The 27,124-nt window shown below is 43.5% G+C and overlaps 1 protein-coding gene across 1 annotated transcript in view; it reads left to right on the plus strand.

Annotated features, from left to right (window-relative positions):
• Positions 1-26,386, plus strand: part of LOC311116337 (engulfment and cell motility protein 1-like) — a gene marked incomplete at its 3' end in the record, with an annotated part of 50,260 nt that extends 23,874 nt beyond the window's left edge. The window contains exons 2-10 of the mRNA XM_084191431.1: positions 439-582; positions 5,441-5,481; positions 5,948-6,020; positions 6,176-6,226; positions 11,882-12,051; positions 18,519-18,554; positions 20,576-20,675; positions 21,118-21,269; positions 26,308-26,386. Coding sequence (XP_084047557.1) covers positions 505-582; positions 5,441-5,481; positions 5,948-6,020; positions 6,176-6,226; positions 11,882-12,051; positions 18,519-18,554; positions 20,576-20,675; positions 21,118-21,269; positions 26,308-26,386 — 780 coding nt within the window. The remainder of the gene's footprint in view (positions 1-438; positions 583-5,440; positions 5,482-5,947; positions 6,021-6,175; positions 6,227-11,881; positions 12,052-18,518; positions 18,555-20,575; positions 20,676-21,117; positions 21,270-26,307) is intronic.
• Positions 26,387-27,124: the final 738 nt, after the last annotated feature.

Consider the following 27,124-nt stretch of genomic DNA (forward strand, 5'->3'; position numbering starts at 1 on the left):
TGCCGTGTGTGTGTGTGTGTCTCGCTCAGAGAAAATAGGTGCGTGTCTGAGTATATGTGTGAACTAGAGTGTGTGTGCACACAAGTGTGTCTGAGAGAGTGAGAGGTGTGTGTGTGTGAACATTTGTGAGGTGTTTATGTGTGATTGTGTGTCCTCAAGCCTGTAACACCTCTGATGCTGCCTGCCGTGTGTGTCACACCGCTGCTCTCATCACCCAGAGCCGAGCACGACACACAAACTGGCCCCTGGAGATGAGCTGCTGAGGTTGGTTTCAGGAGCAACACCTCTGCTGAGGTTGGGTTCTGGAGCAACACCTCTGCTGAGGTTGGGTTCAGGAGCAACACCTCTGCTGAGGTTGGGTTCAGTAGTCTGTTATACTCTATTCAATTCTGTCCATTCACTAACATTACCCCCTATGTCTGTTTCTCTCCCCTTCAGGTTTGCATGAGAGCTCCTCAGCGGTGAGACAGTGAGAGGCACCTCCACACCCCCTCCACCGTCATCATGCCGCCACCCTCCGATATCGTCAAGGTGGCCATAGAGTGGCCTGGGGCCTTCCCCAAACTCATGGAGATAGACCAGGTCAGTGCCTGATGAAAAAGAGGGGTCCATTGTCCAATAAGCTGCCCAGTACTACTTTCACCTATTGTCTCAAAACCATTGGTGACAACCTATGCGTTGCTAGTTCTTTGACTGACTCGGATTAGTGCAGACGTCAGTTGCACTCATAGAGCCTAGTTTTCTGGACCTAGATTCTCAATTGAGTATGCGTTTTAGTCCAGGGCAAGGCTTAATAACATAGGTCTGGAAAACCAGCCCAGAGATAGTGTTCTAATTGTATTTCTATGGTTGTGCTATCTGGGGTGTATTCACTAGGAACCACAGAGGCAAACAGGCCGAAATGGGGAGGAACCTACCTACTCTGTAAACATGTACTGTAATAAGAAACATATGTTTTTTGTTTTTCCATTGCAAAATGTTTTGTACAGTGTGCCCTATTGAATGCACTCCTGCCGTCAGTGGCTCTCAGTGGTTCGGAAGATGGAGAATTCCCAAATGGCACTCGTTTCCCTTTATAGTGCACTACTTTTGACCAGGACTCATAGGGTGCAATTTGGGATGCAGCCATCAAGGTAATGCAGGAATCAGTCAGGATCAGGATTGGTCACCTAAATTTCACCCCTATTTCTTACTGTACCCCTGAGCTAGTAGCTTACCCTGGGTGGATACAACACAGCACAGTAATCCTTTGGTGTGTAAATTGGGGATGGATTATAATGTACACACCCACTGATGTAAAGGGCAATGTACACAAGATGACCTGTCACACGTTCGATGTGAACTGTGATACACCCCTAGCACAAATTACAACTCCAGGCATATAATCTCTGTAAATGTACAGTTGAAGTCTGAAGTTTACATACACTTAGGTTGGAGTCATTAAAACTCGTTTTTCAACCACTCGCACAAATTTCTTGTTAACAAACTATAGTTTTGGCAAGTCGGTTAGGACACCTACTTTGTGCATGACACAAGTGATATTTCCAACAATTGTTTACAGACAGATTATTTCACTTATAATTCACTGTATCACAATTCCAGTGGGTCAGAAGTTTACATACACTATGTTGACTGTGCCTTTAAACAGCTTGGAAAATTCCAGAAAATGATGTCATGGCTTTAGAAGCTTTTGATAGGCTAATTGACATCATTTGAGTCAATTGGAGGTGTACCTGTAGATGTATTTCAAGGCCCACCTTCAAACTCAGTGCCTCAGAAAAGACCTCAGAAAAGAAATTGTAGACTTTCACAAGTCTGGTTCATCCTTGGGAGCAATTTCCAAACACCTGAAGGTACCACGTTCACCTGTACAAACAATAGTATGCAAGTATAAACACCATGGGACCACGCAGCCGTCATACCGCTCAGGAAGGAGACGCGTTCTGTCTCCTAGAGATGAACGTACTTTGGTGCAAAAAGTGCAAATCAATCCCAGAACAACAGCAAAGGACCTTGTGAAGATGCTGGAGGAAACAGGTACAAACGTATCTATATCCACAGTAAAACGAGTCCTGTATCGACATAACCTGAAAGGCCGCTCAGCAAGGAAGAAGCCACTGCTCCAAAACCGCCATAAAAAAGCAAGACTACGGTTTGCAACTGCACATGGGTGACAAAGATCGTACTTTTTGGAGAAATGTCCTCTGGTCTGATGAAACAAAAATAGAACTGTATGGCCATAATGACCATCGTTATGTTTGGAGGGAAAGGGGGCGGCTTGCAAGCCGAATAACACCATCCCAACCGTGAAGCACAGGGGTGGCAGCATCATGCTCTGGGGGTGCTTTGCTGCAGGAGGGACTGGTGCACTTCACAAAATAGATGGCATCATGAGGAAGGAAAATTATGTGGATATATTGAAGCAACATCTCAAGACATCAGTCAGGAAGTTAAAGCTTGGTCGCAAATGGGTCTTCCAAATGGACAATGACCCCAAGCATACTTCCAAAGTTGTGGCAAAATGGATTAAGGACAACAAAGTCAAGGTAATGAAGTGGCCATCACAAAGCCCTGACCTCAATCCTATAGAAAATGTGTGGACAGAACTGAAAAAGCATGTGCGAGCAAGGAGGCCTACAAACCTGACTCCATTACACCAGCTCTGTCAGGAGGAATGGGCCAAAATTCACCCAACTTATTGTGGGAAGCTTGTGGAAGGCTACCCGAAACGTTTGACCCAAGTTAAACAATTTAAAGGCAATGCTACCAAATACTGATTGAGTGTATGTAAACTTCTGACCCACTGGGAATGTGATGAAAGAAATAAAAGCTGAAATAAATAATTCTCTCTACTATTATTCTGACATTTCACATTCTTAAAATAAAGTGGTGATCCTAACTGACTTAAGACAGTGAATTTTTACTAGGATTAAATGTCAGGAATTGTTAAAAACTGAGTTTAAATGTATTTGGCTAAGGTGTATGTAAACTTCCGACTTCAACTGTAATTGTTACTCTGTTACTGACAATTTACACTGTCATGGAGTTAGGTGCTGCTGAGAGATGCATGCATTTTCCTCCAAGCTGTTTTAACTGTGAAAACATACCCATTCTTCTTCCTCTCTCCTCTCCTCCCTCCCTCCCCTCTCCTCTATCTCTCCTCTCCTCTGTGTGGCCTCTGGTAGCAGCCTAGGCCCTGCAGAATATGCCTGCCTACCTCCATTGCTGACTGAGGCACTCTATGAATGTGTTAAAGCAGCCAGCTCAGTGCTCTGGAGCCCATTGAGACTAGCTCTGCAGAAATCTAAAGAGCCTCTTCAGAGTGAGCTGCTGCCTCTCTATCACACAGCAACACACTGTGTGTGTGTCTGTTTCTATCTCTCTATAACTCTGCTGCTGTGCCTCCCAGGCCTCTACCCATACATTTGCTTGTTAGCGTCAGAGAATTGATCGAAGTACAGCACATGCTAATGAGCGAGAAACAGCTACTGTAGCTCTGAGGGGCTGGGGTGGATGCTCTGGACAGAGAGGTAGAGTGAGAGGGGGAGGTAGAGTGAGAGGGGGAGGTAGAGTGAGAGGGGGAGGTAGAGTGAGAGGGGGAGGTAGAGTGAGAGGGGGAGGTAGAGTGAGAGGGGGAGGTAGAGTGAGAGGGGGAGGTAGAGTGAGAGGGGGAGGTAGAGTGAGAGGGGGAGGTAGAGTGAGAGAGGGAGGTAGAGAGAGAGGGAGGTAGAGAGACGGAGGGAGGTAGAGAGACGGAGGGAGGTAGAGAGACGGAGGGAGGTAGAGAGACGGAGGGAGGTAGAGAGACGGAGGGAGGTAGAGAGAGTGAGGGGGAGGTAGAGAGAGTGAGGGGGAGGTAGAGTGAGAGAGAGGGGGAGGTAGAGTGAGGGAGAGGTAGAGAGAGAGAGAGGGAGGTAGAGAGAGAGGGGGAGGTAGAGAGAGAGAGAGGGAGGTAGAGAGAGAGAGAGGGAGGTAGAGAGAGAGAGAGAGGGAGGTAGAGAGAGAGAGAGAGGGAGGTAGAGAGAGAGAGAGAGAGAGGGAGGTAGAGAGAGAGAGAGAGAGCGAGGTAGAGAGAGAGAGAGAGAGGGAGGTAGAGAGAGAGAGAGAGAGGGAGGTAGAGAGAGAGAGAGAGAGGGAGGTAGAGAGAGAGAGGGAGGTAGAGAGAGAGAGAGAGGTAGAGAGAGAGAGAGAGGTAGAGAGAGAGAGGGAGGTAGAGAGCGAGAGAGAGAGAGAGGGAGGTAGAGAGACGGAGGGAGGTAGAGAGACGGAGGGAGGTAGAGGGACTGAGGAAGGTAGAGCGAGAGGGGGGGGGGTAGAGAGGGAGGTAGAGAGAGAGAGAGAGGGAGGTAGAGAGAGAGAGAGAGGGAGGTAGAGAGAGAGAGAGAGGGAGGTAGAGAGACGGAGGGAGGTAGAGCGAGAGGGGGGGAGGTAGAGAGAGAGAGGGGGGGAGGTAGAGAGAGAGAGGGGGGGAGGTAGAGAGAGAGAGGGGGGAGGTAGAGAGATAGAGAGGGGGAGGTAGAGAGAGAGAGAGGGAGAGGTAGAGAGAGAGAGAGGGGGGAGGTAGAGCGAGAATAGGAATGCTTGAAGCCTTGGTAAGGCTCTGTCCTAGGGGCAAGGGTACAGGGGGATAGGGAGAGAAGAGGTGTGTGTGTGTGTGTGTGTGTGTGTGCACGCAGTGTTAGTCCCCCCCTCTTCCCTGCAGTACAACTCTTCGAGGAATAGGGAACGCTGCAGTAGAGAGAGTTAATACTGGCTGTCACTATCGTCCCAAAACACACAACACCTCCCCCTCCCTTTGGCCCTCTGTCTGCAGAGGGACATTATAGCTATACACAATACCATTTGAAATATTTTATGGAACTATAATGATGTGCAGATGGTTGTTGATTCAACAGCAGAACATGTGGGCTGCATCCCAAATGGAACCCTATTCCCTACATAGTGCACTACTTTTGACTAGAGCCCTATAGGTCCTGGTCAAAAGTAGTCCACTATGTAAGGTAAAGGGTGCCATTTGGGACTTAGCCCTGGTTTGACATAGGGTGTGTACCCTGCTGTCCAGATCCTCAACCACTGACCACTAAAGCTGTACCACTCCACCCTGCATGATGTTACAAACATAGACTGGTCCCAGATCAGTCTTTGTGCCGTCTTGCCAACTGGCGTGACAATGAACATAGGATTTGGAAAGACCGCACAAACACATCTGGGACCAGGCTAGTTAAAATGTTCTCTGAAGAATCCTCTCTGGTTCTATCTGAACCTCCTTTAATGTTATATAATGTAGTTGTTTCTGAGTAGTGGACTTCTACTGCATCCTTTTCCTATAGAGTAAAGTAAATGTTCCCCCACTTCCATTGAAGAAGCTGTCCTTAAAGGTCCTTGTGTGTTCTAATGAGGATGAGCTATTGATTCTGATTACTCATTCTTCTTTTCTCAGAAAAAGCCCCTCTCGGCCATTATAAAAGAAGTGTGCGAAGGGTAAGGAAATGTGTCTGTCGCTCTCTCTGTCGCTCTCTCTCTCTCTGTCTCTCTGTCTGTCGCTCTGTCTCTCTGTTGCTCTCTGTCTCTCTCTCTGTCGCTCTCTGTCTCTCTCTGTCGCTCTCTGTCTCTCTCTGTCGCTCTCTGTCTCTCTCTCTGTCGCTCTCTGTCTCTCTCTCTGTCTCTCTCTCTTTCGCTCTCTGTCTCTCTCTGTCGCTCTCTGTCGCTCTCTCTGTCTCTCTGTCTCTCTCTCTCTCTCTCTGTCTGTCTGTCTGTCTCTCTCTCTCTCTCTCTCTCTCTCTCTCTCTCTCTCAACCTTGAAAGAAATGCTCATAGTTATGCGTTTCTGTGCTGCATTTACATAAAACGTACCTTGGGTCTAAGTGTTTCTCTGGCGCTGAGAGATGCAGTGTTCTTTCAATTCAAAGTTCAAATGTGTTTTATTGTTTTACATTTTCGCTTTCAGATGGTCTTTGGGGAACCACGAAAACTTTGCTCTGCAAAATGCTGATTCCACTAATTTCTACATCACAGAAAAGGTTGGCATCTACTTTCTTGTTATCTCTGTCATATTGGACTAAAAAATGATAATATGCATATTGATTTTAATGTTTCAACTCAGCAGAAATACTTTGTGTATGTATGTTAAGTTTGAAATCACACCTCTAAGTTGTCCCTCTTCTTGTCACCGCAGAATCGGAATGACATAAAGAATGGTTCTATACTACGACTGACAACATCTCCTGTAAGTCTGGGTTATGTAATCAAGTGGTCCTAAAACATATTGGAAGAGGAAGAGACTCTGTTCATGGAGCTCCAATAGTTTCATGTTATAAGGTTAAATCTTCTTTTGATATTTTTAACCTTTTCTCCATTTAAAAGTGGAACGTCACATTTCAGAGTAACGGGGAATTTCAGAATGAAGTGGAACAAGAAATGTTATGGTTAAGTTAAATGACTCATTGAACTTACACAACCATTCGACCATCTTGCCTTCCTGTTCGTAACATTAAGATGTTGTTAGATACTCAGCATTGTGACTGAGAGTGTCAGTCATCCCTATCAGTACATCTTAATCTCGCCTGTCCCCTCCTTCCTCCTGTCTTCCTCTTCCTCTTATCCCTCGGCTAGATAGAGAGAGTGAGAGGCCTGGAAAAGTGTCTGCTGTTAGGGGGGAATTCACTCGAGATAGGCCCATGCAGAAACGTCTGCTCCAGTGTACGCAGGGGGTTAGATAGATTTCTTTTTTTTGTTGCCTTCTCTGCATTCTTGTTATGGCCAGGCTTTTCCCTTGAAGACAATAACAGTCCAAGTTAATGACATGGCTGTAAAAGGGTAAGCCCTGATTTTAGCATACATACTGTATAATAGATTATCAGCACCATCCATAATGTAACATAATGTTACACATTACCTCAAGAACTGTATACAGATGTAGGATCTTAATTTGAGCCAGTTTGCTACAGCAGGAAAATAACCCTGCAGCAACAGGAAATATGAACTATTATGTGGATTATAATTCATGTAAATTTTTGTAAGGGTTGATACATTTTTCATAACGGAAAATCAAATCTGAAATTTCAAAATGTACATTACAAACTTCAGAAGCCTTTTTAAACCTCAAATACACTACAAGTTCTGAATGTTCTGCATTGCAAAGATCCTACATCTGTAACCCTGCTTTCTCCCCTCTCTCTCTCGCACGTGCAGTCTCGCTCATTCTCTCGCGCTCTCGCTCTCTCTCACTCTTTCGCTCTCTCTCTCGCTCACTCTTTCCCTCTGCTACCAGGCCCAGACTGTACTCTATAGGTTGTCCAATCAAAAACGCATATTTTGACCAATATGTTTTCAAATCAAATTAAATCAATTTGTGTCACATACACGTGTTTAGCAGATGTGATTGCGGGTGTAGCGAAATTCTTGTCAAAACACTTTCTGAGCTAATAATGTAAAAAACAATACATAAAAAAACAAAATACCCTTTACCCTTGTAGGATGGCCAGAATTAGGGTGACTAAATCAATGCAGGCCAGAAAAAAGTGGTCAAAAATCATAGCATTGCGTCAGCTAGGCTGGATGCTGTGTGAGAATTACGGCTACCTGACAGGCTCACCATTGAACTCGTCCTCTTTCTTCTTGAATCTGGAGGCTATAAAACAATATGGAGGTAAGATAGATATCGATTTTGAGACATTTCATATTTTAGTATTCACTTTTCATATTAATGCGGAATTCCTCTTCATTTTCAAAGATTTCTCACAAAAACAAGCATATCTCTGTGAAACATCAATGGAGCACAGAGCGTACCGCAAGCTATTTATTTTTAAAGCCTTTTACATTTAATTCAGCTTGTGACATGCTAATTTATCTTTTTGTGACCCCTGGAAACAACTTTGCAGATGACCACCACAACATGTAAAATCCTCACAGGTTGCTGGGATGAAGCGGCACCGCTCTGTCGAAAGAGCTCAGTGCTTATTATCCGATGTATGAGTTACGAAATCAGACTTTTTGGATATAATGTTATTGATATGTTAGAGAAAGACCCCACTGAACAATTCAGAACATGAATAATTATTTTTGTCTTGGTAAAATGTATTTTATAACATAAGGAAGTGAAATGTCATCACCAAAGCATGTTTTCACCTACTCTGGGCAGAGTGGGTGGGCACTTTTTTCTCTCTCCTTTTGACTAGCCTAGGTACTAGTTTGTTTGTGCCATGATGTTTGGCAAGACAAGGAGTGGCACAAACAGACTGGTACCCAGGCAACCTTTTGACTCCAGTCTTAGACAGCTGTTCTTTCTATTAGCCCTGACTCAACCCTATACAGTGCTATGAAAAAGTATTTGCCCCCTTTCTAATTTTCTCTACTTTTGCATATTTGTGATACTGAATGTTATCAGATCTTCAACCAAAACCTAATATTAGATAAAAGGAACATAAGTGAACAAATAACACAACAATTACATATATATATATATATATATATATTTTCATATTTATTTCATAAACAAAGTTATGCAACACCCAATTCCCCTGTGTGAAAAAGTAATTGCCCCCTTACACTCAATAACTGGTTGTGCCACCTTTAGCTGCAATGACTCCAACCAAATGCTTCCTGTAGTTGTTGATCAGTCTCTCACGTCACTGTGGAGGAATTTTGGCCCACTCTTCCATGCAGAACTGCTTTAACTCAGTGACGTGTGGGTTTTCAAGCATGAACTGCTCGTTTCAAGTCCTGCCACAACATCTCAATTGGGATTAGGTCTGGACTTTGACTAGGCCATTCCAAAACTTCCAATTTGTTGCTTTTTAGCAATTTTCATGTAGACTTGATTGTGTGTTTTGGATCATTGTCTTGCTGCATGACCCAGCTGCGCTTCAGCTTCAGCTCACAGACGGATGGTCTGACATTCTCCTGTAGAATTCTCTGATACAGAGCAGAATTCATGGTTCCTTCTATTAAGGCAAGTCGTCCAAGTCCTCAGGCAGCAAAGCATCCCCAAACCATCACACCACCACCACCATGCTTGACCTTTGGTATGATGTTCTTACTGTGGAATGCAGAGTTTGGTTTTCGCCAGGCATTACTGGAAGTCCTAACCGACTGGCCAAAACTAGAGTTTGTTAACAAGAAATTTGTGGAGCGGTTGAAAAACAAGTTTTAATGACTCCAACCTAAGTGTATGTAAACTTCCGACTTCAACTGTACACAGCGAGCTCCAAAAGTATTGGGATAGTGACACATTTGTCACACATTTGTTTATCGTTTTGTCTCTGTACTCATAGCACGCAATGACTACATTAAGCTTGACTCTACAAATTTGTTGGATGCATTTGCTGGATGCATTATTTGGGCACAAAATAATCTGAAACACAACCAAAACAACCAGCAAATGCATCCAAGTTTGTGGAGTCACAAGCTTTGATGTAAACATTGCATGCTAGGAATATGGGACCAAATGCTAAACTTGTGACTACTTTAATACACATATACAGTGAGGGAAAAAAGTATTTGATCCCCTGCTGATTTTGTACATTTTCACACTGACAAAGACATGATCAGTCTATAATTGTAATGGTAGGTTTATTTGAACAGTGAGAGACAGAATAACAACAAAAAAATCCAGAAGAACGCATGTCAAAAATGTTATAAATGTATTTTTATTTTAATGAGGGAAACAAGTATTTGACCCCTCTGCAAAACATGATTTAGTACTTGGTGGCAAAACCCTTGTTGGCAATCACAGAGGTCAGACGTTTCTTGTAGTTGGCCACCAGGTTTGCACACATCTCAGGAGGGATTTTGTCCCACTCCTCTTTGCAGATCTTCTCCAAGTTATTAAGGTTTCGAGGCTGACGTTTGGCAACTCGAACCTTCAGCTCCCTCCACAGATTTTCTATGGGATTAAGGTCTGGAGACTGGCTAGGCAACTCCAGGACCTTAATGTGCTTCTTCTTGAGCCACTCCTTTGTTGCCTTGGCTGTGTGTTTTGGGTCATTGTCATGCTGGAATACCCATCCACGACCCATTTTCAATGCCCTGGCTGAGGGAAGGAAGTTCTCACCCAAGATTTGACGGTACATGGCCCCGTCCATCATCCCTTTGATGCGGTGAAGTTGTCCTGTCCCCTTAGCAGAAAAACACCCCCAAAGCATAATGTTTCCACCTCCATGTTTGACGGTGAGGATGGTGTTCTTGGGGTCATAGGCAGCATTCCTCCTCCTCCAAACATGGCGAGTTGAGTTGATGCTAAAGAGCTCGATTTTGGTCTCATCTGACCACAACACTTTCACCCAGTTCTCCTCTGAATCATTCAGATGTTCATTGGCAAACTTTAGACAGGCCTGTATATGTGCTTTCTTGAGCAGGGGGACCTTGTGGGTGCTGCAGGATTTCAGTCCTTCAGGGCGTAGTGTGTTACCAATTGTTTTCTTGGTGACTATGGTCCCAGCTGCCTTGAGATCATTGACAAGATCCTCCCATGTAGTTCTGGGCTGATTCCTCACCGTTCTCATGATCATTGCAACTCCACAAGGTGAGATCTTGCATGGAGCCCCAGGCCGAGGGAGATTGACAGTTCTTTTGTGTTTCTTCCATTTGTGAATAATCGCACCAACTGTTGTCACCTTCTCACCAAGCTGCTTGGCGATGGTCTTGTAGCCCATTCCAGCCTTGTGTAGGTCTACAATCTTGTCCCTGACATCCTTGGAGAGCTCTTTGGTCTTGGCCATGGTGGAGAGTTTGGAATCTGATTGATTGATTGCTTCTGTGGACAGGTGTCTTTTATACAGGTAACACGCTGAGATTAGGAGCACTCCCTTTAAGCGTGTGCTCCTAATCTCAGCTTGTTACCTGTATAAAAGACACCTGGGAGCCAGAAATCTTTCTGATTGAAAGGGGGTCAAATACTTATTTCCCTCATTAAAATGCAAATCAATTTATAACATTTTTGACATGCGTTCTTCTGGATTTTTGTTGTTGTTATTCTGTCTCTCACTGTTCAAATAAACCTACCATTAAAATTATAGACTGATCATGTCTTTGTCAGTGGGCAAACGTACAAAATCAGCAGGGGATCAAATACTTTTTTTCCCTCACTGTAAGTGAATTTCGCCGAATACTTTTAGTCTCCTAAAATGGGGGGACTATGTACAAAAAGTGATGTAATTTCTAAACGGTTCACCCGATATGGATGAAAATACCCTCAAATTAAATCTGACAGTCTGCACTTTAACCTCATAGTCGTTGTATCATTTCAAATGTGCTGGAGTACAGAGCCAAAACAACAAAAAATGTGTCACTGTCCCAGTACTTTTGGAGCTCACTGTATATATACACGGCGTGCCCTCAGAGCAGCCTCAATTCTTCGGGGCATGGACTCTACAAGGTGTCGAAAGCGTTCCACAGGGATGCTGGCCCATGTTGACTCCAATGCTTCCCACAGTTGTGTCAAGTCGGCTGGATGTCCTTTGGGTGGTGGACCATTCTTGATACACACGGGAAACTGTTGAGCGTGAAAAACCCAGCAGCGTTGCAGTTCTTGACACAAACCGTTGCACCTGGCACCTACTACCATACCCCATTCAAAGACACTTAAATCTTTTGTCTTTCCCATTCACCCTCTGAATGGTACACATACACAATCCATGTCTCAATTGTCTCAAGGCTTAAAAATCCTTCTTTAACCTGTCTCCTCCCCTTCATCTACATTGATTGAAGTGGATTTAACAAGTGACATCAATAAGGGATCATATCTTTCACCTGGATTCACCTGGTCAGTCTATTTCATGGAAAGGATAGGTGTTCTTAATGTTTTGTACACTCAGTGTATATCCTGTGTATAACCCTGTCTCTGCCCTCTCCCCGGCTGTCTCCCCCCTACCCTCCCCTAAAGTCTCAGACGGCGGCCCAGCTCCATGAGAGGATCCAGTCATCCAGTATGGATGCCAAGCTGGAGTCTCTGAAGGACCTGGCCAACTCTTCCAGAGACATCACCTTCGCCCAGGAGTTCATCAACCTGGACGGCATCTCACTGCTCACACAGATGGTGGAGAGTGGCACGGAGTACGTACTTCCTCTTTTCCTTTCTCCTCCCTTATTTTACTCTATCTTCCCCCCGGCAACCCCACCTCATTCCCAAGCAGTGTTCTCTTAAATGGTGGTCTCCCTCTGTCAGGAATACCTGGAATAGTATAAAAGTAATCCTTCTACCCACCCCCCCCCCACCCCCCCATAAAAAAAATAATAGATATATTGGGTGGTTGTCCCACTAGCTATCATAAGTTGAATGAATCAATTTGTAAGTCGCTCTGGATAAGAGCGTCTGCTAAATGACTAAAATGTAAATATAAAATGTCTCTGCCTGTTTCGCTGGGCTTTGGACTTGGTAGGCTGGCTGTGTCCCAGATGGCATCCTATTCCCTGTATAGTGCACTACTTTTGATGCAGGGCCAATAGGGTTCAGGGCAAAAGTAGTGTAGGTAATAGGGTGGCGTTTTGGAAGCTGTCTCTGGCTCAGCGGAAGGTTACGGGGAGGGCAGGCGGTGGCGTTTTGGAAGCTGTCTCTGGCTCAGCGGAAGGTTACGGGGAGGGCAGGCAGTGGCGTTTTTGAAGCTGTCTCTGGCTCAGCGGAAGGTTACGGCGAGGGCAGGCGGTGGCGTTTTGGAAGCTGTCTCTGGCTCAGCGGAAGGTTACGGCGAGGGCAGGCGGTGGTGTTTTGGAAGCTGTCTCTGGCTCAGCGGAAGGTTACGGGGAGGGCAGGCGGTGGCGTTTTGGAAGCTGTCTCTGGCTCAGCGGAAGTTTACGGCGAGGGCAGGCGGTGGCGTTTTGCTGAGGTGGAGTTTCTCAGCCGTGATGTTGACTGGAACCCCATGGGGGGAGGAGGCAGGGGGGGAGGAGGCAGGGGGAGAGGAGAGAGGGAGGGTAGGGGAAGGGGCCAGTTTGGGCTCACAGCCCCACTGCCAGAGAGCCAGGGAGGGAGAGGAGAGCCAGGGTCATGCTATGTGAGCGTAGAGTGATTGCAGAGTCAAAACACACATTGTAGACGCGCTCACAGTCAAAGCAAGACACACACACACACACACACACACCCTCTGTTTCTCACACACTCACCCCCCCATTCAATCACACACAGTCAGCCGTCTCCAGTCACCCAGAGCTGTTTGCACTGTACTATACTGAACGGCCCTGAATCCAACCAAATGCTTGTCATTCCCAGCAGACTCTCATTAAAGGCTAGCCCGAGGGCTCTGGACACAGGGTTTACTGGCTGAGAGGGCATCAGTGGTCTGAAACACACACGTGTTCTGCTACATGACATCCTCATTAAGCCTCCCCAGCCCAGAGAGACTTCCCAGTCAGTAGCTGCTCGCATGCAAAGGGCTTTACCATCACCATGCAAGGTCAGCCCTAATACAAACTCTCCCTGATAGACCAAACACACACTCTCTCTGACAGACCAAACACACACTCGCTCTGATAGACCAAACACACACTCTCTCTGATAGACCAAACACACACTCTCTCTGATAGACCAAACACACACACTCTCTGATAGACCAAACACACACTCTCTCTGATAGACCAAACACACACTCTCTCTCTGGCTGGAGAGCACAGCTGAACTCATCATACACTGGCACTTGGAATTACTGTTCCTCTACAATATGAACTAGTACCTTCCATTCTGTTAGTGTATCCCCCTCTACAATAGGAACTAGTACCTTCCATTCTGTTAGTGTATCCCCCTCTACAATAGGAACTAGTACCTTCCATTCTGTTAGTGTATCCCCCTCTACAATAGGAACTAGTACCTTCCATTCTGTTAGTGTATCCCCCTCTACAATAGGAACTAGTACCTTCCATTCTGTTAGTGTATCCCCCTCTACAATAGGAACTAGTACATTCCATTCTGTTAGTGTATCCCCCTCTACAATAGGAACTAGTACCTTCCATTCTGTTAGTGTATCCCCCTCTACAATAGGAACTAGTACCTTCCATTATGTTAGTGTATCTCCCCTCTACAATAGGAACTAGTACCTTCCATTCTGTTAGTGTATCCCCCTCTACAATAGGAACTAGTACCTTCCATTCTGTTAGTGTATCCCCCTCTACAATAGGAACTAGTACCTTCCATTCTGTTAGTGTATCCCCCTCTACAATAGGAACTAGTACCTTCCATTCTGTTAGTGTATCCCCCCTCTACAATAGGAACTAGTACCTTCCATTATGTTAGTGTATCTCCCCTCTACAATAGGAACTAGTACCTTCCATTCTGTTAGTGTATCCCCCTCTACAATAGGAACTAGTACCTTCCATTCTGTTAGTGTATCCCCCTCTACAATAGGAACTAGTACCTTCCATTCTGTTAGTGTATCCCCCTCTACAATAGGAACTAGTACCTTCCATTCTGTTAGTGTATCCCCCTCTACAATAGGAACTAGTACCTTCCATTCTGTTAGTGTATCCCCCTCTACAATAGGAACTAGTACCTTCCATTCTGTTAGTGTATCCCCCTCTACAATAGGAACTAGTACCTTCCATTCTGTTAGTGTATCCCCCTCTACAATAGGAACTAGTACATTCCATTCTGTTAGTGTATCCCCCCTCTACAATAGGAACTAGTACCTTCCATTCTGTTAGTGTATCCCCCTCTACAATAGGAACTAGTACCTTCCATTCTGTTAGTGTATCCCCCTCTACAATAGGAACTAGTACCTTCCATTCTGTTAGTGTATCCCTCTCTACAATAGGAACTAGTACCTTCCATTCTGTTAGTGTATCCCCCTCTACAATAGGAACTAGTACATTCCATTCTGTTAGTGTATCCCCCTCTACAATAGGAACTAGTACCTTCCATTCTGTTAGTGTATCCCCCCTCTACAATAGGAACTAGTACCTTCCATTATGTTAGTGTATCTCCCCTCTACAATAGGAACTAGTACCTTCCATTCTGTTAGTGTATCCCCCTCTACAATAGGAACTAGTACCTTCCATTCTGTTAGTGTATCCCCCTCTACAATAGGAACTAGTACCTTCCATTCTGTTAGTGTATCCCCCTCTACAATAGGAACTAGTACCTTCCATTCTGTTAGTGTATCCCCCTCTACAATAGGAACTAGTACCTTCCATTCTGTTAGTGTATCCCCCTCTACAATAGGAACTAGTACCTTCCATTCTGTTAGTGTATCCCCCTCTACAATAGGAACTAGTACCTTCCATTCTGTTAGTGTATCCCCCTCTACAATAGGAACTAGTACATTCCATTCTGTTAGTGTATCCCCCCTCTACAATAGGAACTAGTACCTTCCATTCTGTTAGTGTATCCCCCTCTACAATAGGAACTAGTACCTTCCATTCTGTTAGTGTATCCCCCTCTACAATAGGAACTAGTACCTTCCATTCTGTTAGTGTATCCCTCTCTACAATAGGAACTAGTACCTTCCATTCTGTTAGTGTATCCCCCTCTACAATAGGAACTAGTACATTCCATTCTGTTAGTGTATCCCCCTCTACAATAGGAACTAGTACCTTCCATTCTGTTAGTGTATCCCCCTCTACAATAGGAACTAGTACCTTCCATTCTGTTAGTGTATCCCCCTCTACAATAGGAACTAGTACCTTCCATTCTGTTAGTGTATCTCCCCTCTACAATAGGAACTAGTACCTTCCATTCTGTTAGTGTATCCCCCTCTACAATAGGAACTAGTACCTTCCATTCTGTTAGTGTATCCCCCTCTACAATAGGAACTAGTACCTTTCATTCTGTTAGTGTATCCCCCTCTACAATAGGAACTAGTACCTTCCATTCTGTTAGTGTATCCCCCTCTACAATAGGAACTAGTACCTTCCATTCTGTTAGTGTATCCCCCTCTACAATAGGAACTAGTACCTTCCATTCTGTTAGTGTATCCCCCTCTACAATAGGAACTAGTACCTTCCATTCTGTTAGTGTATCCCCCTCTACAATAGGAACTAGTACATTCCATTCTGTTAGTGTATCCCCCTCTACAATAGGAACTAGTACCTTCCATTCTGTTAGTGTATCCCCCTCTACAATAGGAACTAGTACCTTCCATTATGTTAGTGTATCTCCCCTCTACAATAGGAACTAGTACCTTCCATTCTGTTAGTGTATCCCCCTCTACAATAGGAACTAGTACCTTCCATTCTGTTAGTGTATCCCCCTCTACAATAGGAACTAGTACCTTCCATTCTGTTAGTGTATCCCCCTCTACAATAGGAACTAGTACCTTCCATTCTGTTAGTGTATCCCCCTCTACAATAGGAACTAGTACCTTCCATTCTGTTAGTGTATCCCCCTCTACAATAGGAACTAGTACATTCCATTCTGTTAGTGTATCCCCCCTCTACAATAGGAACTAGTACCTTCCATTCTGTTAGTGTATCCCCCTCTACAATAGGAACTAGTACCTTCCATTCTGTTAGTGTATCCCCCTCTACAATAGGAACTAGTACCTTCCATTCTGTTAGTGTATCCCTCTCTACAATAGGAACTAGTACCTTCCATTCTGTTAGTGTATCCCCCTCTACAATAGGAACTAGTACATTCCATTCTGTTAGTGTATCCCCCTCTACAATAGGAACTAGTACCTTCCATTCTGTTAGTGTATCCCCCTCTACAATAGGAACTAGTACATTCCATTCTGTTAGTGTATCCCCCTCTACAATAGGAACTAGTACCTTCCATTCTGTTAGTGTATCCCCCCTCTACAATAGGAACTAGTACCTTCCATTCTGTTAGTGTATCCCCCTCTACAATAGGAACTAGTACATTCCATTCTGTTAGTGTATCCCCCTCTACAATAGGAACTAGTACATTCCATTCTGTTAGTGTATCCCCCCTCTACAATAGGAACTAGTACCTTCCATTCTGTTAGTGTATCCCCCCTCTACAATAGGAACTAGAAGAGTACCTTCCATTCTGTTAGTGTATCTCCCCTCTACAATAGGAACTAGAAGAGTACCTTCCATTCTTGTACAGGGGAGGTGAAGACCCACCACAGTTACATTCAGTATGTGTGCCTCCCGTGCGATACCCTATTCCCTAATATATTGCACTACTTTAGACCAGGGCCCATATTAGTGTTGACATATCTCCCTTTACTGTATAGATTGATTGTGCCATTAAAGCAAAACGATTCACACTCATGAAGCCCAAAGACTTCAATATTATTATTTTGTGATCTTGATTTAAATGCTCTTAATGCATATTCATTTCCCTATTAATAAATTCCCCTCCTTCATGCTCCTATAAGTAGTGCTGCCCACTTAATTCCCCCATGATGCATACTGCCACCTCAGGCCTCTTTCTTTAAATAGGTTTTATGTAGATGACTCCTGCGTCAACAGAGCATAGCCCCGGAGTTTGAAAGTGCAGGTGTGTGTGTATCAGTGTTTATAACTCATCTTCATTCCTGCTGACCGACTAGTGTAATATAATAATTCACAGGCTTAGGAAAAAGAGACACCAGGGAGCAGTACTTTCTAATATCCCAGTCTGGGGCATGACATCATGCTGTATTAATGTGGGCTACCCTATCAGTGATTGAAAGACATGTTGCGCCCCCTATTGGTGTAGTAACATAACAGATACATTCCAGAACTGCTGAGAATGTACAGTTGAACCAATGTCAACTGGCGAACATTTTGGATCCCTGGGGAATTATGTTAATTTTGTAGCAAGCTTACTGTTTTATCACAAAAGAAGATGATGTTAAGATCTCGCATGAGATCTTCTCGTTGTTTAAATGAATTGTTGACCATTTTTTGGTCTGTTTGTTGTCATCTTTGCAAGCATAGCCTGTTGTGTAACGCTGTCTGTCTGTCTGTCAAGGTAAGACTCCAACTGCTTCCCAAGCCATACTTCGGCTTTGCATGCTTTGTGTGTGTGTGCCTGTGTCTGTCTGTGTGTGTGCGCGCGTGCGTGCGTGCATGTTCAGAGTCTGTTATTTGAGTGTGTTTATTTGGTCAAATATCCTCCTCCACTTCTGTCACTATCATACCTCTGCCCATTCCCATGTGTTAACCAGAGCCCTGTAGATATTTATGGCTCTGGTCTCAGTGTAATTCTGTTTGGCCAAATGTGTTGTATGTTATTCCCTGTATTGTATCACATGTTACTGTAGCAGGTCAGCCTTGTGTTGCGATCTACATTTGAGTTGTCACAGTTAAGCTCTGTTCACGTCCTGTCCATCTCCATCCTCCATGTGTCTGGGCTCTGGGTCCATATGTATGAAGCATCTCAGAGTAGGACTGCAGATCTAGGATCAGGTCTCTCCTGTCCATGCAACCTTATTTATTGTGAAAATCACATACATACAGCCCCCTGGTCTGGTCTTATCAGAAAGAAGCTACAGTGACAGATCGGACATACACACACACACACACACACACCTGGGCAATGTGTCTATTGTCTAACCATAACCTCCATCTGTCTACTATGACTTGAGCCCCTTCTTCCGTGGTCATTGTGTTCTCCCCTGACGCCAAAGTTTCTTAAATCTTTGCAGACGCTATCAGAAACTACAGAAGATAATGAAGCCATGGTAAGCCCTCCCTTTCCCTTCCCCTCCCCAGTCAGATAACTGCCCTGGCTGGCTTTGTACTCTTCCCTCTAATCTACCCGGCAACTGAGTCTGCATGATTTAAAACTCAGGCCCTGGTGCTTCTATTAAACTGATGGGAAACAACATGGCTGCCATTGCTGGCTTTCATCTTGAAATCAAACTTGTTTGTTTTGTTTATCTCTGGATACGTCCCAAATGGCACCCTATTCCCTATATAGTGCACTACTTTTCACCAGGGCTCAGGCCCTAAATAGGGAATAGGGTGCCATTTGAGACGTATCCTCTGTGTACCATGTAACCGAATCAGCTTTGTTCTCAAATATTTGCATGAGGTATTGGGCAATTGGTTGAGGTTCAAAGGGAACTAAACACACACTTGTTTCACGTGGGACATTGTTTTGAAGAGCACCATGACAACAATCCATAAGGAAACCCACAGGCCAAATTCAGAGATTCTTCTTCTTGGATGCTTGGTGCTCTTCCTAAACTTAGAAAATGGTGTTTAAGGGTGTATTCACTAGTAACCAAATGGAAGCTAAACAGGCTGAAACGGTGAGGGACCTACCTGAACTTTAAAAACAATTAGAAACACTTGTTTTAGTTCCAAAACGTTTTACATCGCAAAACCTTTTGCTACGGATTGCATTGATGAATACACCCCAGGTGATGGGAACTTTAATGTTAGGTGGTGGTGGTGGGTTGTTAGAGATGTTAATTGGGCAGTCCTTTACACCCTATTAATTTTAATATGAATATTCTGCAGTTCGCTGTCCTCACCCTGTAGTGTAAAGACATCATTCTGTAGGGTTACATTCTTTGGTCTTGTCAACATGTCGTTCTTGCATCTTAAATCAGTCAACTTTTTTAGAATGTACAGGTCTACAGCATTAGAAAAGTAAAATCATTTTAGTAGGATCATGTACTTTATATTAACATGATCATTTTACACATCACGTAACTTCCCACTGCCATGTGCAAACGCTTACTCACCACAGTCCAACCGTGGACTAAGTACTACTAATTAATTAAGTATTACTAATGAATGTGTCTGAGATGTGAGCCATGATGTTGTATGTGACCCAATGCGTTAATTAATTAACCCTCTGTTGCTAAGCCTGTAATAGGCCTGGTCCTGGTCTTATTAACCAAATCTTTGTTCGAATGTTGTTGTTTTTTATAAGCACTTTATATGATTTATAATGTAGAATTTCTTTACATATATATATATATATATATATATATATATATATATATATTGCCTATGTTTTTTTAAATGATGTTGATGAAATGTGTTTGTACATAAAAAGGACATATGACATGTTTTGTTTAAAATTTAAAATCTGACTGCAGGGGGCAATATTTTACAATATTTCCCACCTGATATCTAGAGGTGTGCTTCACCTTCTTGATTTATACAGTATTTCAGGTTTATGTCATGACTGTAATGTCAAAAACAACAATTAACTTACCTAATCTTCATTTATTTCCTGTCATTTGTATTTTTCTGTGAGATTTATGTAGGCTGTTTGTATTCCTGTTAACTTCTATTGGTGATTCAACATAACAGATTGAAACACTTTGCATTCAGACATTTGGATAAAAATCTTCCAGGAAGTAACTTTGCTTGGTCCTCCTTGGATGTCAACTCTTGTCTCTACTAATAACTATCTACTAGTTACTGCATGGGAATGATTAATGAATGAATGCTCTCCAGCTCCGTGGCTCTGCTGCCCTGCGCTGTCTGGCTCCTGCTGGCTCTCTGGCGCCCCCTGTTGTTAATGGAGGACTGAGTCATCTGTCTGCCCCATCAGGAGCCGCAGTCATCCTCCTCCCCTCTCGCCTTTCTGTGCCCTCAGCATACCTGGCTGTGGCTTCACCCTCTCCTCTCCTCCTCTCTCCCTAAGACCAAGACTTTTGGCTGCTTTGTGGCTGTAGCTAAACGTGTGTGTCAGCGCCAGTGGCAGAGACGTTTCTATTGGCTGTTGTTGTTGTTGTTTCAGTTTCGGCGACCTGTTGTCGTTCACGCTGACAGCGTTTGTGGAGCTCATGGACCACGGCATCGTCTCCTGGGATACCTTCTCTGTCGCCTTCATCAAAAAGGTGCCTGCTCATTAGCTGTGTGTGGTGGGGGCGGGGCTGTGTGGTGGGCGGGGCTGTGTATGTGTGCTCTTCTCTGTCGCCTTCATCAAGAAGGTACCCCAACAAACCAATATCAAGTTGTATAATAGATCATATGTAAGAACTATTTGCAAAATGAGAAAGAAGGTGCACGAACAAACCAGTATCATGTTGAATTGCTGATCATGTGTAAAAACTGAAAAATATAAATAAGGTGCCCTCAAACAGTTTATAGCATGTATTAAGCGTGTTTATAACATGTTTATAATACCATATACAGGAATTATATGATATTAAAGTTTGTCAACTTTTAAGAAATACATCTGAAATAGAGTCCATTTAGTCTCTGAATAACAATCCCCATGTGATTATTTTCACCTCTTAATGTGTCTTCTAGTCAGTTACTAACTCTCCTCTATTGCAGATTGCAGGTTACGTGAACAAGTCAGCCATGGACACGGCTGTGCTGCAGCGGTCCCTGGCCATCCTGGAGTCCATGGTACTCAACAGTCAGGACCTCTACCAGAAGGTGGCGCAAGAGATCACCATCGGACAGCTTATACCCCATCTGCAGGGGTGAGCGAGAGAGCGCGGTCGACTGCACTCAGCTATGTTATTATATGCCTGAGATAGAAGTTATCCCTAACTGCAGATCTAGGATCAGATTACTGTGAAACACTCTTTAACCTTTAGGAAGATTTGACAAAATAGATTTGGGGCTGTATGTATCAAGTGTCTCAGAGTAGGAGTGCTGAACTAGTATCAGGTCCCTCCCTGTCCATATAACCTTTTTCCTTATGATCTAAAAGGCTAAACTGATCCTAGCTCAGCACACCTACTCTAAGACGCTTGATACAAACGGCCCCTGGTCCTAGATCCAAGGAGGACCACAGGAAGAGTAGCTGCTGCTTTTGCAACAGCTAATGGAGATCCTAATAAAATACCAAATACCAAAGCCTGTTATAGCTCCATTGATCTAATGAACTTAAACTCTCCAGTGTCCATGATTGGGAAGTACTGTAACAGAAAGCAGCCAATATCCCTGTATGTGTAGTGTATAATAGGTCCAGTACTGACATAAAGTGATTAGTACTGACATGGCTGAGTAGCCACACTACTACTGACCACAGCTACTGACCACATCCACACTACTACTGACCACAACTACTGACCACATCCACACTACTACTGACCACAACTACTGACCACATCCACACTACTACTGACCACATCCACACTACTACTGACCACAACTACTGACCACATCCACACAACTACTGACCACATCCACACTACTACTGACCACAACTACTGGCCACATCCACACAACTACTGACCACAACTACTGACCACATCCACACTACTACTGACCACAACTACTGACCACATCCACACTACTACTGACCACAACTACTGACCACAACTACTGACCACATCCACACAACTACTGACCACAACTACTGACCACATCCACACTACTACTGACCACAACTACTGACCACAACTACTGACCACATCCACACTACTACTGACCACAACTACTGACCACATCCACACTACTACTGATCACAACTACTGACCACATCCACACTACTACTGACCACATCCACACTACTACTGATCACAACTACTGACCACATCCACACTACTACTGACCACATCCACACTACTACTGACCACAACTACTGACCACATCCACACTACTACTGACCACATCCACACTACTACTGACCACAACTACTGACCACATCCACACTACTACTGACCACAACTACTGACCACATCCACACTACTACTGACCACAACTACTGACCACATCCACACTACTACTGACCACAACTACTGACCACATCTACACAACTACTGACCACAGCTACTGACCACATCCACACAACTACTGACCACATCCACACAACTACTGACCACAACCACACAACTACTGACCACATCCACACAACTACTGACCACAACCACACAACTACTGACCACAACCACACAACTACTGACCACAACCACACAACTACTGACCACATCTACACAACTACTGACCACATCCACACAACTACTGACCACATCCACACAACTACTGACCACAACCACACAACTACTGACCACAACTACTGACCACATCCACACAACTACTGACCACATCCACACAACTACTGACCACAACCACACAACTACTGACCACAACCACAAAACTACTGACCACAACCACACAACTACTGACCACATCCACACAACTACTGACCACATCCACACAACTACTGACCACATCCACACAACTACTGACCACATTCACACAACTACTGACCACAACCACACAACTACTGACCACATCCACACTACTACTGACCACAACCACACAATTACTGACCACAACCACACTACTGACCACAACTACTGACCACAACCACACAACGACTGACCACAACCCCACAACTACTGACCACAACCCCAAAACTTCAGACCACAACTAGTGTAACTATAACTATTCACATTTGCATAACTACCATAATATAACTCACCAACAGTAATTTTTGAACCGTTCAAGCTAGATACACCAACTCAACTTTTATATGTTCAGGCTATCCTAACTTTTCATCTACCTACTTTTTCAACTATAACCAGTCACCACCATTACTACTGTAGACACTACCACTACTATAACATTAACCAGTCACTACCATTACTACTGTAGACACTACCACTACTATAACATTAACCAGTCACTACCATTACTACTGCAGACACTACCACTACTATAACATTAACCAGTCACTACCATTACTACTGTAGACACTACCACTACTATAACATTAACCAGTCACTACCATTACTACTGTAGACACTACCACTACTATAACATTAACCAGTCACCACCATTACTACTGTAGACACTACCACTACTATAACATTAACCAGTCACTACCATTACTACTGCAGACACTACCACTACTATAACATTAACCAGTCACTACCATTACTACTGTAGACACTACCACTACTATAACATTAACCAGTCACTACCATTACTACTGTAGACACTACCACTACTATAACATTAACCAGTCACCACCATTACTACTGCAGACACTACCACTACTATAACATTAACCAGTCACTACCATTACTACTGTAGACACTACCACTACTATAACATTAACCAGTCACTACCATTACTACTGTAGACACTACCACTACTATAACATTAACCAGTCACTACCATTACTACTGTAGACACTACCACTACTATAACATTAACCAGTCACTACCATTACTACTGTAGACACTACCACTACTATAACATTAACCAGTCACTACCATTACTACTGTAGACACTACCACTACTATAACATTAACCAGTCACTACCATTACTACTGTAGACACTACCACTACTATAACATTAACCAGTCACCACCATTACTACTGTAGACACTACCACTACTATAACATTAACCAGTCACTACCATTACTACTGTAGACACTACCACTACTATAACATTAACCAGTCACTACCATTACTACTGTAGACACTACCACTACTATAACATTAACCAGTCACCACCATTACTACTGTAGACACTACCACTACTATAACATTAACCAGTCACTACCATTACTACTGTAGACACTACCACTACTATAACATTAACCAGTCACTACCATTACTACTGTAGACACTACCACTACTATAACATTAACCAGTCACTACCATTACTACTGTAGACACTACCACTACTATAACATTAACCAGTCACCACCATTACTACTGTAGACACTACCACTACTATAACATTAACCAGTCACTACCATTACTACTGTAGACACTACCACTACTATAACATTAACCAGTCACCACCATTACTACTGTAGACACTACCACTACTATAACATTAACCAGTCACTACCATTACTACTGTAGACACTACCACTACTATAACATTAACCAGTCACTACCATTACTACTGCAGACACTACCACTACTATAACATTAACCAGTCACTACCATTACTACTGTAGACACTACCACTACTATAACATTAACCAGTCACTACCATTACTACTGTAGACACTACCACTACTATAACATTAACCAGTCACTACCATTACTACTGTAGACACTACCACTACTATAACATTAACCAGTCACTACCATTACTACTGTAGACACTACCACTACTATAACATTAACCAGTCACTACCATTACTACTGTAGACACTACCACTACTATAACATTAACCAGTCACTACCATTACTACTGTAGACACTACCACTACTATAACATTAACCAGTCACTACCATTACTACTGTAGACACTACCACTACTATAACATTAACCAGTCACTACCATTACTACTGCAGACACTACCACTACTATAACATTAACCAGTCACCACCATTACTACTGTAGACACTACCACTACTATAACATTAACCAGTCACTACCATTACTACTGTAGACACTACCACTACTATAACATTAACCAGTCACTACCATTACTACTGCAGACACTACCACTACTATAACATTAACCAGTCACTACCATTACTACTGCAGACACTACCACTACTATAACATTAACCAGTCACCACCATTACTACTGTAGACACTACCACTACTATAACATTAACCAGTCACTACCATTACTACTGTAGACACTACCACTACTATAACATTAACCAGTCACTACCATTACTACTGTAGACACTACCACTACTATAACATTAACCAGTCACTACCATTACTACTGTAGACACTACCACTACTATAACATTAACCAGTCACTACCATTACTACTGTAGACACTACCACTACTATAACATTAACCAGTCACTACCATTACTACTGTAGACACTACCACTACTATAACATTAACCAGTCACCACCATTACTACTGTAGACACTACCACTACTATAACATTAACCAGTCACTACCATTACTACTGTAGACACTACCACTACTATAACATTAACCAGTCACTACCATTACTACTGTAGACACTACCACTACTATAACATTAACCAGTCACAACCATTACTACTGCAGACACTACCACTACTATAACATTAACCAGTCACTACCATTACTACTGTAGACACTACCACTACATTAACCAGTCACAACCATTACTACTGCAGACACTACCACTACTATAACATTAACCAGTCACAACCATTACTACTGCAGACACTACCACTACTATAACATTAACCAGTCACTACCATTACTACTGTAGACACTACCACTACTATAACATTAACCAGTCACTACCATTACTACTGTAGACACTACCACTACTATAACATTAACCAGTCACTACCATTACTACTGTAGACACTACCACTACTATAACATTAACCAGTCACTACCATTACTACTGTAGACACTACCACTACTATAACATTAACCAGTCACTACCATTACTACTGTAGACACTACCACTACTATAACATTAACCAGTCACTACCATTACTACTGTAGACACTACCACTACTATAACATTAACCAGTCACTACCATTACTACTGTAGACACTACCACTACTATAACATTAACCTTTGTCATTGTTCTTTGTTGTGTCTGTGTGTTGTTATCCATCTAATGACAGGACTGATCAGGACATTCAGACCTACACCATCGCTGTGATTAACGCCTTGTTCCTCAAGGCTCCAGAGGACAAGAGACAGGTAGGTTACATACCTTCATATACACGCACACCCACACACACATAAACGTTCATACATACATACACACACACGCACACTACACACACACTCATATACACAGTCATATACAGTCATATACATACACACACACACATAAACACATGCACACATGAACGCTCATACATATGCGCGCGCACACCACACGCACACTCATATGCATAGTCATATACGCACACACATGCACACACACACCTTTGGCTCTTATTGTTGGGAACATTGTTTACTGCGTGGCTGTGGGTGGCAGGCAGGACAGATGCATTCTGGATCTTGAGGAGGAGGAGGACTGATTCAGATGCATCAGAGAGAGAGAGGGTTCAGTCCAATCTCCCTTCTGCTGACTCAGATGGACAACAAGTACCAAACATGCCTTACATTTCAGACAAGGGTGTGTGTGTGTGTGTGTGTGTGTGTGTGTGTGTATAATAATAATTTGGTGGGTGCTTAAATTTGTCCTATTTCATGTACGAGTATTAATACGCATGTGTGAATTGGAAATGTGTTTTTTTGCATATCCCAACTCTCCCTGAGACACCCTTGTAGAGTGGGGTCACGGCCAGGGTCAGCCATTATCAACGGCGACCATGGAGCAATTAGGGTTGAGTGCCTTGCTCAAGGGCACATCGACAGATTAGGGGCGGGGGGATGTACGTATCCTTGTGTGTCCCTGTCGTCCTTGCCTTAAACGGTGCAGTAATACTT

Source organism: Coregonus lavaretus, assembly GCF_964263955.1.
Source record: "Coregonus lavaretus genome assembly, contig: HAP1_SCAFFOLD_1017, whole genome shotgun sequence".
Lineage (NCBI taxonomy): Eukaryota > Metazoa > Chordata > Actinopteri > Salmoniformes > Salmonidae > Coregonus > Coregonus lavaretus.